Here is a 16,352-nt window from a genome sequence, read left to right as displayed (position 1 = left end):
AAATGATACGTATGCATCTATACATGTATGTATATCATAATTTTATTTTCATATATATATATATATATATATATATATATATATATTTAAGGGAAGAGGGGTATTGTTGGTTTATGTACCCGGACACACCTTGGGGAATGGTATTGTGGTGCTGCTGCCTAGTCTAAACTGCTATTTTTACAGCATCCAGAAACACAACTATGCAAATATTAATGCACAATTTTATTTAAAGGTAAAACTTTGCTCTTTGACTTCCAAAACAGTAAAAAAAAAAAAAGAAAAAAACCTCACGTATAAGGTAAGGATCCCTGAAAAATAAAATGAGCACTGTGTGTGTATAAATGTATTTTTTTCCTCCAAGTCCCATATCTCCTGAAAGTATTTGGTCACCTGCTTGGTTCAGGAATGAGATGAGTGTCAGGCCTGTGTCATTCTTAGAAGTTGTCATAGACAGATCGCCCTGTAGCAGCAGCTGCTGGTGACACAGTATAAGATCAGTGTTGGTTTGGTGGCCTCATTTGCACCCCACCCTCCAGTCCCTGGGCTGATTGTTGGTAGAAGTCAGGCAGAGCCCGGTGTGACATGCAGGGAAAGGATCCATCACACTACACAGAGAGGAAATGACTGCAAACCAGCTACACGACGCCTGTGCATAGCGCCATAGCCAGCGTGAAATGAAAGCTCCTACTTCCCAGCTCAGGGAGATCGCATCGCATTAAGTTCAGGTGTTTGTTTTAAGAGATTTAAATTGTCAAACATCATCAGCCCATGCCGATCATATAGGAGATGACCCCTCCTTTAATTTCCACCCTGGACTTGTCAGATCACTTAGCACCGATTGTCATTTCCCTTAGACATCTGTACGTGTGTAACGCTGACCACCATCCCTGTGCGCTGATCTATAGCAAGATTTCATAGAGATCCACTAAATTATATTTTCCGGCAATCGTCTATAAACGGAGGTCAAAAATATTAAAATGCTTCCTACAAATATTTTTTTTATTATATTTTTGTTGCCCACCGTAAAAGGAAAAAATAAATAATTTAGCACATTCGGATCACTCTGAATGATCATATAAATATATCAAACAGATAATATTAATTATAATAATAATTAACCTTGTCCTATGGAGTGGGAATTTGATGCCACAAATAAATATTCGATCTAGAAATAAAATCTGGTCACTTTTAATTTCTAGAGCTTTACATTTCGGTTTATGTTCATTTATGGCTGTTTTATATCTTTCCAAATTGGACCTTAAAAATCAATTGATATTATTAGCTTTAGATCAAAAACCTGCAGTTAAAGTAGATTCATTTTAATCCTGTTTAAAAGCTACGAATTACTACAAAAATATAAAGCTATAAAACTCGCACCAGTAATTATATTTTCCCCATTTAAAAAAAATCTAATTATTTAGGTTTTTTTTTAATCCTTTTTAAGAACATTGTGAACAAATTAGGAAATGGAAAGATACATTGTATTTGTTTGTTAAAAGAAAAAGACTAGGTATTTAGGTATAAAAAATTAAACCTGCTAGGTATTTAGGTATGAACAATTAAACCTGCTAGGTATTTAGGTATGAACAATTAAACCTGCTAGGTATTTAGGTATGAAAAATTAAACCTTCTAGGTATTTAGGTATGAAAAATTAAACCCTGCTAGGCATTTAGGTATAAAAAAAATAAAGTAATAAAAAAGTAAACCATGTGTGTAAATTAAATATACTGTTTCCTTTTAATTTTGAAAGCAATACATTGTGTGTTGGATACATGATGCAAAATGACCGACCAAGCTTGCACACAGCTTGTCATATTTTTTTTTTTAGGGGTGAATATTATGCACAAATGAATGGATTTAGACCAGAACAAAATAAGGCAAATTAGGAATTTTTGCAATAAAATCTTTTTTTTTTCTTCCAGAATACATACAAAAAATACCAATTTCTCTCTTTTTTTTACCGTTTACACCTTAAAAATAACGGCAATTTGAAATTATGACAAACTGCTGGTTGTTTTAGTAACAAACATGCACTGTATGTAAGATTTTGGAGGGGGGAGGGCTTGAACCCAAACAGACGTTAAATAAGATACAATACAATAAAAGCAGTCATTTTTTTTTTTACTTTTTTTTTTTGTTTAAGTAACATTAAAGAGATATGCGTTATTGTGTCCCTGTTATTTATAACTCTACAAGGGGAGTTGCCACTTTACCTGTCCAGAAATGCACTTTTATGACCGAGTCTGCTTGGAGCTAACATAAATAAATAACAGTGTCCATGGATCCAGTCCTCAAATGAACACCAAAATCTATTTTTTTTCAATAGAAAATAAAAAAAAACAATCAAGTCTTTTTGTCTCCATGGGTTGGAGTCGCCCAGGTAGGTAGTCACTGGTATCCTAAAGCAGACGCTGTTGTAAGTCTTTGCCCATAGAGTGCATAGGGGGAGTAGTAGTGTCCTGTGGCTGCTGGCACTGGCACTGGGGCCCCCCCTGAAGGAAGAGGGCTCTTGGAATAAGGGTGATAGCGGCTGCTACTTAGTCCCAAGGGGTGGTGGTGAGGGCTGCGTAGAGTCAGATGGCTGGGGGAGGCCCCTGTGGGTGGCATGTGCATATGGCAAGCCATGGCAGCGGCGGCCAGGGACGAGGAGCTCGGGTATCCAGGCAACAGTTTGTCCGCGGAGCCTGGGAAGGCTGTGTGTGTCCGCAGGTGGCCCAGCAGTTCCTCGGAGGAGGAGAAGCGCTTGTCACAAGGGCCTGTGGCTGAAACCCAGTTGCATACATGGGGCAAGGGGTCGTTGGGAAGCATGAAACCATAGGGGTAGAGGGGGTGCCCGGGTAGAGAAGGTGGTGAGACCCCATGGAGGGCATGACTGGGGTACACCAGGGGGTATCCAGATTTGAGGTCATGTGCACAAGTGGCGCTGGCACCCAACTGGGAGGCGCAGTGGTAGCTGAGGCAGTAGGGGTCTCTACACAGGCTGGCAGTCATTACAGAGGGTGGAGAGGCCCCTGTGAGGGGGCTGGAGGCAGCAGACTTACTGGGGCAGCCTAGGGTACTCAGCTGGGCTCCCACCAAAGAGTTCCCCTTGGTGGGGTCCAAGGAGACTCCATGTGCCAGGAACTGTGGAGGGTAGCCGGCATAGGCTCCGGCTAGGGTGCCAGGGTAGGACATGGCAGCCGGAGGCAGAGGAAAGACCGTGTGGCCTGGCTTGTAGGGGGACACCGGGGCCACCAGACCGGATCCCAACACGGAGCCAGAGGAGCTGGAGGACGAGGAGACCGGAGTGGGGGAAGGAGCAGCGGAAAGGTTCTTACAGCCTGAGGCCCCCTCCGAGTGAGTCTGCTGGAGCTCCACGCTCAGCCTCCCGTGGGATCCGCCATCAGACGAGGAGCTCTTCGCACATTGCTCCGCGTCCTTCTTCTCCGAGCACTCCCCCGAGGATTTGGACTCAGAGGATGGTGGTGGCGGGGTGCGGGGGGAGCTGGGGCTTCCAGTCCGGGGGGTGAAGGGTGGGCAGGCGGCGCTGGGCACCCGGAATCCAGACTTATCGCCCGAGCTGGACTCCTTCTTGTCCGGATGCTTGGAGTACGGCTTGAAGCTCGACTTGTCCTCCGCCCCGATGTCACTCAGCTTCAGCGGACCGGACTTGGACTCCTTATCAGACCCGCTGGAGGAGCCGGTCACCGACGACAGCTTGGAAGGGGCCGGGTCTGGCTTCCCAATCTGAGAGCAGGTCTGGGCCAGCAGGGCCAGGGGGCTCTTCTTGGCATCCAACTGGAGGAAACAGACATACAGGGGTCACATAGGGCCACAGCACCCCCTTTATACAACACACTACATTCTATGTCAAGGCAGCTCTATGTATACTATTACAAGCATGGGGCTTATGTATATGTGTATGAGATGATATATAGTATAGGTTTTTAAATATATACTCTGTGTATGTATATATATATATATATATATATATATATATATATATATATATATATAAAGTATATTATATATACACACAGCACAGATACCTATGCATATATATATATATATATATATATATATACACATACACACACACACACAACATAAAAGTGTGTATCATTTATTGCATATACGCCAATATAACCAAATATAAATATTCATATATCATACAAATATTCTCACACACGTGATGGTTGTGAAAAATGTAAATAATAATAATATATCAGATGAAATGACTTAGGCATAGAGATATTTAAACCTGATCGATCACACACGTATCCCCATACACAGTCAATGGGTATAGTAAATGCCCCCAGCCACCCCAGGGCCACTGGTTGGGGGGTACTGGGTGATCCCCCTCTGTCATCTGTAATCCAGCATGAGTAGTCAGTGTAAGGATCATCTATCACAGGGTGAGCTCATGGCTGAGGAATGTAGGTGTGCAGGCACAGGGATGGGGGTGGCGGGGTCATTGGGGGGTGATGTCTGTCCTATGGGGGGTGTCAGAGAAGTCGGGAAACTTTGTGTAGCAGAGGCAGTCCTCCTGTTGTCCTATCATTCCTATACTACAGTATTGTCCACACACAGATCGTACGATCTCCTCGAAGGGCTCCCTGGCAGATCGCTCCCTGTACTCTAATATATACATGGCGGTATAGATTATATATTCTATATGGACTGTGTAGATTATATATTCTGTATGGACTGTGTAGATTATATATTCTGTATGGACTATGTAGATTATATATTCTGTATACATTGTGTAAATCATATATTCTATATACATTGTATAGATTATATATTCTATATGGACTGTGTATTTAATATATTCTGTATACTTTGTATAGATCACATATTCTGTATACATTGTATAGATCAAATATTCTGTATATTTTGTATAGATCATATATTCTGTATACATTGTATAGATCAAATATTCTGTATACATTGTATAGATCATATATTCTGTATGCATTGTATAGTTCAAATATTCTGTATACATTGTATAGATCAAATATTCTGTATACATTGTATAGATGATATATTCTGTATAGATGATATATTCTGTGTACATTATGCAATTCATATATAATATATACATGGTGATATAGATAATTTACTCTATATGGACTGTGTATTTCATATATTCAGCATACTTAGTAGCGATCATATATTCTGTATACATTGTATAGATCATATATTCTGTATAGATTATATATTCTGTGTACATTATGCAATTCATATATTCTATATACATGGTGATATAGATAATTTACTCTATATGGACTGTGTAGATTATATATTCTGTGTACATGATGTAAATCATATATTCTGTATACATTGTATAGATCATATATTCTGTGTAGATGATATATTCTATATACATTGTATAGATCAAATATTCTGTATACATTGTATAGATCAAATATTCTGTATACATTGTATAGATCAAATATTCTGTATACATTGTATAGATCATATATTCTGTATACATTTTATAGATCATATATTCTGTATACATTGTATAGATCATATATTCTGTATACATTGTACAGATCATATATTCTGGATACATTTTATAGATCATATATTCTGTGTAGATGATATATTCTGTCTGTGTACATGATGGAAATCATATATTCTATATACATGGTGGTATAGATCATATACTCTATATGGACTGTGTATTTCATATATTCTGCATACTTAGTAGCGATCATATATTCTGGATACATTGTGCAGATTATACATTTTATACGGATTGTATAGAACATATATTCTATGTACATGTTGGTATAGATCGTATATTCTATACGGATTGGCCTGGAGGTTGCCCATACACACACAGAGGCCCCATGACACTGAAGGGAAGCAGAAAGTCCCCGGCGGATCCTCCACACACGAGGGATGGATGGTGACAGAGCCGTGAATTGTATTCCTGCTCCGATAATACGATCAGATCCCCAGAGTGCGATGTGTGAGCGATCAGAGATCGGGCTGTGAAGTGTCATTAGCAGCCACCCGGTATGTGCGGAGTGTGGAGGGGCCGGGGACTGGGGGGAGAGGAGACATCGGAAAGTCATGGGGGGAGGAAGATCCTCCAGTGATCAGGGTGTCATGAACACTCAGGGTGTACCGACTATGGGGGGTCACATAAAAGATCAGGAGATATGATGGGAGTAAGAAGAGTCAGCCAATAATCAGGGTGTCATTGATTACAGCAGATTGAAGTCCGGGGATTACAGGGGAACCTGGGATCAGAAGTGGAGAAGAGATGAGGAGAGGAGTTGGTGAGAAGGAAAAGCCATGCAGGGATCGGGATGTCATTGACTATGGGGGTCATATTAAATACCTAGGAATATTGGGGGAACCTGGAATTAGGAGTGCAGTAGCAAGAGCCATCCAGTGATCGGGGTGTTACTGGTTATAGGGATCAGATTAAAAATAGGGGATTAGGAGATGAGTCTAGGAGAGGAGATGTGGAGTAGGACGAGCCATTTAGAGATCGGGGTGATTATAGGGGCTCAGGGGACCCTTGGATTATCCCTCCAGTGATGGGGTGTCACAGTCTATAGGGTGTCGGATGAATGAGGGGGGGAGGTATCTGGGGGAAGGGGCTGATCCCTTCAGTGATGGGGTGTCCTGGTGCATGGGCTGTCGGATGGATGAGGGGGTCAAGGATCTGGGGGGACTGATCCCGCCAGTGATGGGGTGTCGGATGGATGAGGGGGGGCAAGGATCTGGGGGGGGCTGATCCCTCCAGTGATGGGGTGTCCCGGTGTATGGGGTGTAGGATGGATGAGGGGGAGAGGGATCTGGGGGAGCTGATCCCTCCAGTGATGGGGTGTCACAGTCTGTAGGGTGTTGGATGGATGAGAGGGACAAGGAACTGGGGAGGGGGCGATCCCTCCAGTGATCGGGTGTCACAGTCTATGGGGTGTTGGATGGATGAGCGGGAGAAGGATCCTGGGGGGGGGGGCTGATCCTTCCAGTGATGGGGAGTCCTGGTCTATGGGGTGTCGAATGGATGAGGGGGACGGTTCCCTCCAGTGATGGGTAATGGGGTGGGGGGTGGGTTCCCTCCAGTGATGGGGTGTCCAGGTCTATGGGGTGTCGGATGGATGAGGGGGACAAGGATCTGGGGGGGGGGGGTGATCCCTCCAGTGATGAAGTGTCTCGGTGTATGGGGGGTGTCGGATGAGGACTGGGGTGGTTGTGGGGTCAGTGTTGGGTTGGGTCCCCCCAGTATCCAGTTACCTCGATGGGGCTGACCGGGGTGGAGGGCAGGGGTTGCAGGTATTCGGGGTGCAGAATGTGTCCGCTCCGGGCTGTCAGCATCTTCAGCACTTTGATGGGCAGTCGTCCGGCCTGGCGGAGGGGATCGCTGGGGGGTACGGGGTGGATGAAGGCTCTGTGATACTGGGGAACCTGGGGGGCTCCTCCGCTTCGTCTCCCCGAGCTGTCTCCGCTGTCCGGGGCTGTAGGACTCTCACGACTTCCAGAAGCCACTGGCGAGCTGATCATGTCCCCCGGACAGGCATTGGTGGGGTGCAGTGGGGGGGAGGGGGAGACCGACCCCAGCCAGGTAGGTAGAATAAGGATCCCGGAGAATAATCCCGTATTAGATCCGACCAGGAGCAGCCAGTGTCGGTGTCAGTGTCCTGATGTGATATCCAGAGCTGAAGGAGAGAAGATCCGTCCCATCCGCTCCCAGCGCCCACTACTCCTCCTTCCTCCTCCCTCCTCCTCTCCCTCCGATCCGCTCGGCTCCGCTCCGCTCCGCACACAGCCGCAGCTCTGCCACACTCAGCCACTTCAAAAGGCTCCGAATTACAGCGGAGATTAAAGCCTTTGCCGCCTTCCAATCAAATGGGACCCCGAGGTGATTGGAGGGTCAAGGGGATGTGACGTCCCCCTTCTCTCCTCTCCCCCTCCTCCCCCTCTCTCGGTGGTTTCGCCTCTCCGCTCAGAGCTCAGCCTCGGATTACATTTTCTGGTTCGTGTCCCCAGCTGCTCCTCATTTTCCACACTTTCTCCGGTCTCCTTCCGAGCAGAGCGATGATCCTGCCACGGGATGAACAGCGATTCCACGAGGCGCAACTCCTCAGCCACACGGAAACTCTGGCCACAAAAACGCATGTTGCACTTGCACACCATTCACACCTGAGTGGCATGGAAAAGCATGCTTTTGCCCACACATCAGTACCAGTGCCAGTGTAAAGTTGCATTAAAGTCGCACTACATGCACAGAACTGTCATACTTTCCTATTAGCAAAAATAAAAACGCAAGATGCATCACAAACACAACATTTTTGCTGGGTTCTATTAAAGTCTATTGCACAAAAAACGCAATCTGCTGCAGAACAAAAGTCCCTGACCCTGTAAAAAAACATTCTCCAAATGCACAAATGTGAACTAGATCCATAGGAAATCATGCTAAATGGAGTGGAGTGCTGTAAATGAAAACTGGAAAACGCAATGAAAAACGCTCAAGTGTGAACCTGGGGTGAAAACGCTGCCTTTTTAGGCAAATAGGCATTATATTTTTTGCTGCTGTAAAAATAGATCATTGTTTTCAATGTGCCTGTACACACTATATATGTACCGTATAACCATGTGCTGCGCATAGATCAGTGAAAAAAATACAGAAATATGTGTTACCGGACATCATTTTTACATGTGTGCGCACATATATATATATATAAATACATGCGTACACCATACTCCCTTGATTGAAATACAGCTGGAAGATATTTTACATATGTACAGGCACACGCACAAATACACGCAAGTGCTATACAGTCCTTCTTTCGTCATCTTTTTCTGCCAGGAATGTCCGATATTCCAACATCAATGCATTGTGCTAGAACCCCAATGGCACCTCAAACCTGGGTAGTAGTTGTACATTTTGTCCCACATTTCTACACAACAAAACACGTGTAAAATGCCAAACTCACTTGGCTCAGTGCTGAAAAATTGGTACTTGAGCTTCCTTGGCATGTTTGTCATGTGACAGGCATTCAAGTCAAAAACACTTAAAAAAATTATTATTTCAGGTACTTATATAGCGCCGTCAATTTACGCAGCGCTTTACATACATATTGTACATTCACATCAGTCCCTAACCCTCAAGGGGTGAACAATCTAAAGTCCCTAACTCACATTCATTCATACACATAATAGGGCGAATTTAGACAGGAGCCAATTAACCTACCAGCATGTCTTTGGAGTGTGGGAGGAAACCCATGCAGTCACAGGGAGAACATGCAAACTCCAGGCAGGTGGTGCCATGGTTGGGATTTGAACCAGTGACCCTAGTACTGCCAGGTGGAAGTGCTAACCATTTAGCCACTGTGCTGCCCTAACATGCAACACAAAATGCAACACATTGCATCTCTCAGCATTGAATGCAGCCCAACCAACTCTACGAAGTTCAAAAAGCAGATCTGATGCTGGCAACACGCGCTTCGCTTTTCTATCTGATCAATATGTGAAACAAATCTACACAGGATCACATAGCCATTACGTCCCATCTGATCAACTTAGATTCAATTCAAGCTTACCATATACCAACCAATCGAATTGTACAACCTCTTTTATGGTGGCCATACATGCTTTGACAGATTGGTTGTGTCCTCTTATTATACAATTTAGGTAAATCTAAATGAAATTGTACAGATATTGTATAGTCACATTGTATAGTGTCTGGCCACCATTAGATCATATTTGATCAAACCGAGTTAATCAGCCAGTGACTGACCGCTTTGTATCAATCAGCAGCACTAAGATACCTTGGTCATGATTCATATTTTGATTGACAAGATCATGAAACTACATGGTGAAAACAAAGCATTGATGTCAGTCTTAACAATAATACACCCGCCCAGCATTGATGTCAGCCTTCACAATAATACCCCCCCCCCCCAGCATTGATAGTCTCCACAATAATACCCCCAGCATTGATGTCAGCCTTCACAATAATACCCCCCCAGCATTGATAGTCTCCACAATAATACCCCTAGCATTGATGTCAGTCTCCACAATAATACCCCCCCAGCATTGATGTCAGTCTCCACAATAATACCCCCCCAGGATTGATGTCAGTCTCCACAATAATACCCCCAGCATTGGTGTCAGTCTCCACAATAATACCCCCAGCATTGGTGTCAGTTTCCACAATAATACCCCCAGCATTGGTGTCAGTCTCAACAATAATACATTGCTAGAAATATGTGTGCTTATGAAAAAACATGCAAAAACACTTGTAGCATGTGTTTCCAGGCATTCCCATTGAAGTCTGTGGTGCCTCTATATGCTAGAAAAAAAAAAAGCTCTAAAGAGTAGGGATCATGGTGTTACTAGGCACTGGCAGGCTTACTGCTTACTGTACATTAGGCTAAATTCACACCTATGCAGGTTGCGTTTGAGCCATATCCGCATTGTGTTTTGCTTCATGTTTTGGTGCCTGCGTTTTTTATGTGTTTTTCGTGCGTTTTGTTTTTTTTATTCATTTTTTTTTCTTGTTGCTAGGCAGATTTAAAAGGAAAAATGCAGTAAAAATGCAGCAAAAACGCAATACATGCTTTTCTGTAGTGTTTCCATTGAAATCTATAGAACCAAAAACACAACTTTTTGTACACACCGGGTGAAAACGCACAGATGTTAACACATCCCATAGGAAATTATGTTAAATGGACTGTACTGCGTTTCTGCAAAATGCTTAGGCGTGAACCTAGGGTTAGAGAGTCCAAGTGTGAACAGGGACAATTGGGGCCAGTTCATACTAGAACATGGTGTAGGAATGGAGAGTTCACACATTCTGCACATCCCACCACGTTTTGTGAACTGATTTCGGGGGGTCGTTAACTTAAAATACACACCTGCAGTGATTTGTATGAACGGGGTGCGATTATAATGGGGTGCGGAAATCGCATAGAAACCAGTGCAAATTTGCACCGGGCTTGAATGATCACTTCAGAACAGTGGCGTCCTGAGGCAGGTGCAGGGCGTGCGGCCTGCACCGGGTGACACCGGACCCGCTCCACAAAAAGGTAAGTTGTAAAGCAAGCTGACGATCCCCGCAGGATGGGATGCGATCCATCCTGCGTGAATCGCCTGCTTTCTTTACAACTTACCTTTTCATGGAGCGGGTCCAGTGTCACCCCATATAGGTTGCATGCCATCGATCCCCGCAGGATGGATCGGACCTGCAGATTGGGGAGCATAATGTATCGGACTCCGATCCATTACGCTCAATCCACAGACACCAACCCTAGGGATGCCCCTGTTGCAGAATCACATCACGTTTGGGGTGACATGAAGCACATTGCGTGTCTTGATGCGACTTGGGATCACAAACGGATTCGCAATGAATCTGTCCATGATTGTGAGATGTAAATGGGCGGGGCCTTAGAAAGAATGGTATTGTGCATATTAACCGCAGTCAGGCATAGGGAAAAGAGTTGAAAAACGCCCAAATGTGAATGGATGTGCTCATGTGCATGAAAAACGCATGTTTCTGCACTTTTTTTCATTCGCTCCCATATGACTGGGCTAACATCGCCCCTTTTTCCCCAGTAAATGTGTGCAGGTAGGTAGTCTGGAATGCTGGAACTGACATCGGTGTACTATGAGCTGCACGGATTGCCAGGCCTGCATGTCGTGGTGTTTCCCCTCTCCGCCCTGATCGGAGTGGAAGTCCCCGGCACAGCTCAGTAGAGGATTCGCCCTCCCGCACAGCTTCTGCAGATCATTCCGTCCTAGAACCACAGCGAGCCGCCGCCGACCAATCGGAGCGCTGCTGACACAATGAGCCGAGCGCCGAGGCTGGGGAGTGCTGGAGTCACATGTTTCCAATAGAGGAGCCGCTTCCTCCCTGTCACCTTCCAGCATCAATTGTCAATGTGACTCCACCACCATCAGTCACTTATTTGTCAGCCTCTGTCAATCCGCTCCTGATTTATGTCAGCTTTTGTTGCTGATTACAAGGCTGGTGTGACTTGAAGGGAAGAAGAGAGAGAGGAAGGTGGGGAGGGGGGGGGGAGGAGGAGGGGTGGGGGGGACTATTCGTCTGAAAAGAGTCATTCAGTTTAAGGAAATAGATCGTCCACAGGCTCTGCTCCATTTATATGCCGGCCAGGGGCGGATCGCACCGGCAATAAGGGTCATCTGGCACCTCAGGGGTTACAGAGGGTCAGGACAAGGTCGGCTAGACACCCCGTGTGTGCCGATCATGACCGATCCCTGCACAGGGACATCACACGGATCGCTTTCTTTACGGAGCGCTTCAATCACATCGCACCCTGAGCCACCGAGTCACATCGCACCCTGATCCACCGAGTCACATCGCACCCCGAGCCACCGAGTCACATCGCACCCCGAGCCACCGAGTCACATCGCACCCTGATCCACCGAGTCACATCGCACCCTGAGCCACCAGGTCACATCGCACCCTGATCCACCAGGTCACATCGCACCCCGAGCCACCGAGTCACATCGCACCCTGAGCCACCAGGTCACATCGCACCCAGAGCCATGGTCTATAAAGTCGGGATCGCACCCCCAGAGATCGGCTTTCCCAGATCGCAACCCCCCCCCCCCCCCCTTCCCTATAGCCATCATAGAACAGGAACTGCCGGTTGTAGCCCGGCCACGCACATCAGTGACAGTTGCGCTGCCGATCAGTCAGTGACAGCGCTGCCTTCACTTTACACCCGATCACCCCATTCACTTTATTGACTCCAATCCCTTTCCAAGCTCACAGCCGAGTGTAGGAAACAGCAGCAGAATATCGGAGTGTGAGGAGGTGGATGTGTCCTGCCAGAGATCTGGTGGGAGGAGGAGGGAGGGGGGGGGATGAAGATTGACACATCTGGAGAATCCCTGGAATGTCAATAAAACTGACACTGTGCACAAATGATTGCTCCGGATCAAAGACATCGTTCCCTCCATTCATCCAGCATCTACCATCCGATCACTGTTACCACATTACTGCTCAGACATTCCGCCTGTAAAACAGAGATTTTCATTTCATCCACCTGGCTGCCAGGAGCTGGGCCAGCACACACACACATTGTTCATGGCCAGGTGAAGGATGCAGAGCAAGGGCAGACTGACCATTAGGAAACTCGGGCACTGCCCGAGGGCCCGGGGTCAGTAGGGGGCCCCATAAGATGCCCCTGGTACCTTTTTCATAGGCTTTTTTGAGTATGGGCAAGGACACGGGCCCCATGATCCCCTATTGTCCGGGGGCCCCATGAGTTGTCAGTCCACCCCTCATGCAGAGTCCATACATAGATAGGAGGATAGTCTATACATGGATAGATCTTTACAAAGATAGTATTGTCCATACCTAGATAGGATAGATCTATACATATAGGATTGTCTATACAGAAATAAATCTATACATAGATAGGATAGTCTATATATTGGTAGATCTATACATACATAGGATGGCTTTATGTCAGCTGGACTCACTCTGCAACATTACCGACCAGACATAATACAGTACTATATATTGTATGGGGGAGAGGTCCTGGACCATTCTACAGTCATCACCAATCACAAGTGTATAGAAAACAAGAAATATATATATATAACCACACACAGAGAATTATAGCTATATAGAGATGGCAACTGTATCAACCAACTATACACAGTATATTTTATATATATACATATATATATATATATATATATATATATATAGTGTTACATCTCTGTAGGGATTATATGTATTGTAATATATATATTATAGTTGATAGAACTTTGCAGAAAATGTAAATATAGAGGGTTAAGATGTTATAATACTACATTATATAATGTGGATGATTTTATTTAAATATATTTATGAAGAAAGGGATAATATATTTGATATATGTACACACACATGCAGAGAGATAGAGATAGGGTACTGTGCAAATATACCTATAGATATGATAAGAAATAAATGAATATATATATATATATATAAAGAGAGAGTTATAATATTTAAATAAGCAAATAAATAGAATAGGTTATTAGGTAAATGTCTATCCATATATGCTTCTATAATTTATCTGTTTATCTATCTATCTATTGATGTATATTATGGATTCTATTGTAAAGAGACAGAGATAGTATTTTTGGACGAGCAATTCTATTTACAGTATAGGAAGAAAGGATAAGAAGTAACTATCTAATATTTTTTCCATACATCTTCATTGAAGGTTTAGTACGTCTTCTATGTGTTGAGGTTTTAGTACAGGTCTTCTATCTATGGATGTTTGCTTGTATTTAGTACATGTCTTCTATCTCTTAGATTGTAAGCTCCAAGGAGCAGGGCCCTCCTATCCCTCTTGTATTGAACTGTATATTTGCTATATTGTCTCCCTTTATATTGTAAAGTGCTGAGCAAACTGTTGGCACTATATAAATCCTGTATGATAATAATAATGTTTTGAGGTTTGCCTGTATTTAGTACATGTCCTCTTATCTATGGATGTTTGCCTGTAATTAGTACATGTCTTGTGTGTTTTGAGGTTTGCCTGTATTTAGTACATGTCTTGTATGTTTTGAGGTTTGCCTGTATTTAGTACATGTCTTGTATGTTTTGAGGTTTGCCTGTATTTAGTACATGTCTTGTATGTTTTGAGATTTGCCTGTATTTATTACATGTCTTGTATGTTTTGAGGTTTGCCTGTGTTTTGTACATGTCTTGTATGTTTTGAGGTTTGCCTGTGTTTTGTACATGTCTTGTATGTTTTGAGGTTTGCCTGTGTTTAGTACATGGCTTCTATGTTTTGAGGTTTGCCTGTATTTTGTACATGTCTTGAATGTTTTGAGGTTTGCCTATATTTAGTACATGTCTTCTATGTTTTGAGGTTTGCCTGTATTTTGTACATGTCTTGTATGTTTTGAGGTTTGCCTGTATTTAGTACATGTCTTCTATGTTTTGAGGTTTGCCTGTATTTTGTACATGTCTTGTATGTTTTGAGGTTTGCCTGTATTTAGTACATGTCTTCTATGTTTTGAGGTTTGTCTGTATTTAGTACGTCTTCTATGTTTTGAGGTTTGCCTGTATTTTGTACGTCTTCTATGTTTTGAGGTTTGCCTGTATTTAGTACATGTCTTGTATGTTTTGAGGTTTGTCTGTATTTAGTACATGGCTTCTATGTTTTGAGGTTTGCCTGTATTTAGTACGTCTTCTATGTTTTGAGGTTTGCCTGTATTTTGTACGTCTTCTATGTTTTGAGGTTTGCCTGTATTTAGTACATGTCTTGTATGTTTTGAGGTTTGTCTGTATTTAGTACATGTCTTCTATGTTTTGAGGTTTGCCTGTATTTTGTACATGTCTTGTATGTTTTGAGGTTTGCCTGTATTTAGTACATGTCTTCTATGTTTTGAGGTTTGCCTGTATTTTGTACATGTCTTGTATGTTTTGAGGTTTGCCTGTATTTAGTACATGTCTTCTATGTTTTGAGGTTTGCCTGTATTTAGTACGTCTTCTATGTTTTGAGGTTTGCCTGTATTTTGTACGTCTTCTATGTTTTGAGGTTTGCCTGTATTTAGTACATGTCTTGTATGTTTTGAGGTTTGTCTGTATTTAGTACATGGCTTCTATGTTTTGAGGTTTGCCTGTATTTAGTACGTCTTCTATGTTTTGAGGTTTGCCTGTATTTTGTACGTCTTCTATGTTTTGAGGTTTGCCTGTATTTAGTACATGTCTTGTATGTTTTGAGGTTTGTCTGTATTTAGTACATGGCTTCTATGTTTTGAGGTTTGCCTGTATTTTGTACATCTTCTATGTTTTGAGGTTTGTCTGTATTTAGTACATGTCTTCTATGTTTTGAGGTTTGCCTGTATTTTGTACGTCTTCTATGTTTTGAGGTTTGCCTGTATTTTGTACATGTATTCTATGTTTTGAGGTTTGTCTGTATTTAGTACATGGCTTCTATGTTTTGAGGTTTGCCTGTATTTAGTACATGGCTTCTATGTTTTGAGGTTTGCCTATAGGTGTAAATATTTCCTTTCTTCTCTTCCTCTGTAGAATCCTCCTCCCTTTTATCCCTGGTTTACACATGTAAACGTGTTATTCTTTTGCATTTGTCCCTTGGTGTGACACCATGGGCCACACAGGGTGGGACAAGTTGGAAAGGTCACATCAACATGAAGCCCATGTGACATGTAAGCAGCAGGACAAGTGCCAGGGGGGGATCTGACTGGCTGTGCCTGGACTCCATCCCAGTCTCTGGACCCTTTGAGTGCTGCTTGCTGTATCTGCCCCTGCAGAGATGTGGGATGAGGAGGAAGCCTTCCTAAGTGTCCAGTCTTTTCTCCAAGCCCCATAGAGATGTGTAGGGTAGAAGTCCTGGTGGTGAGTCAGGACTCA

At 43.6% G+C, this 16,352-nt stretch overlaps 1 protein-coding gene across 1 annotated transcript; it reads right to left on the bottom strand.

Annotated features, from left to right (window-relative positions):
- Positions 1 to 1,715: 1,715 nt before the first annotated feature.
- On the bottom strand, positions 1,716 to 7,850 carry ZNF503 (zinc finger protein 503). Its single transcript, XM_089682572.1, has 2 exons — positions 7,241 to 7,850; positions 1,716 to 3,778 (listed from the first exon to the last, which is right to left on the bottom strand). Exons 1-2 carry the CDS (start codon positions 7,505 to 7,507, stop codon positions 2,390 to 2,392), a joined length of 1,656 nt encoding a protein of 551 aa, XP_089538698.1. The 5' UTR covers positions 7,508 to 7,850; the 3' UTR covers positions 1,716 to 2,389.
- Positions 7,851 to 16,352: the final 8,502 nt, after the last annotated feature.

The sequence above is a fragment of the Staurois parvus genome, unplaced genomic scaffold, assembly GCF_062004578.1.
Source record: "Staurois parvus isolate SC_StPar_1 unplaced genomic scaffold, SC_StPar_1.0 ptg000291l, whole genome shotgun sequence".
NCBI lineage: Eukaryota > Metazoa > Chordata > Amphibia > Anura > Ranidae > Staurois > Staurois parvus.
The sequence above is the reverse complement of the archived record's forward strand: the minus strand, read 5'-3'. Positions and strand labels throughout refer to the sequence as shown.

Bases quoted from the DNA above. Each gene is read 5' to 3' on its own strand.
- ZNF503 (XM_089682572.1), bottom strand. From the start codon at position 7,507: ATGATCAGCTCGCCAGTGGCTTCTGGAAGTCGTGAGAGTCCTACAGCC. The intron at 3,779-7,240 runs GTAACTGGATAC...TGTTTCCTCCAG, and splicing joins CCCCGGTCAGCCCCATCGAG to TTGGATGCCAAGAAGAGCCC.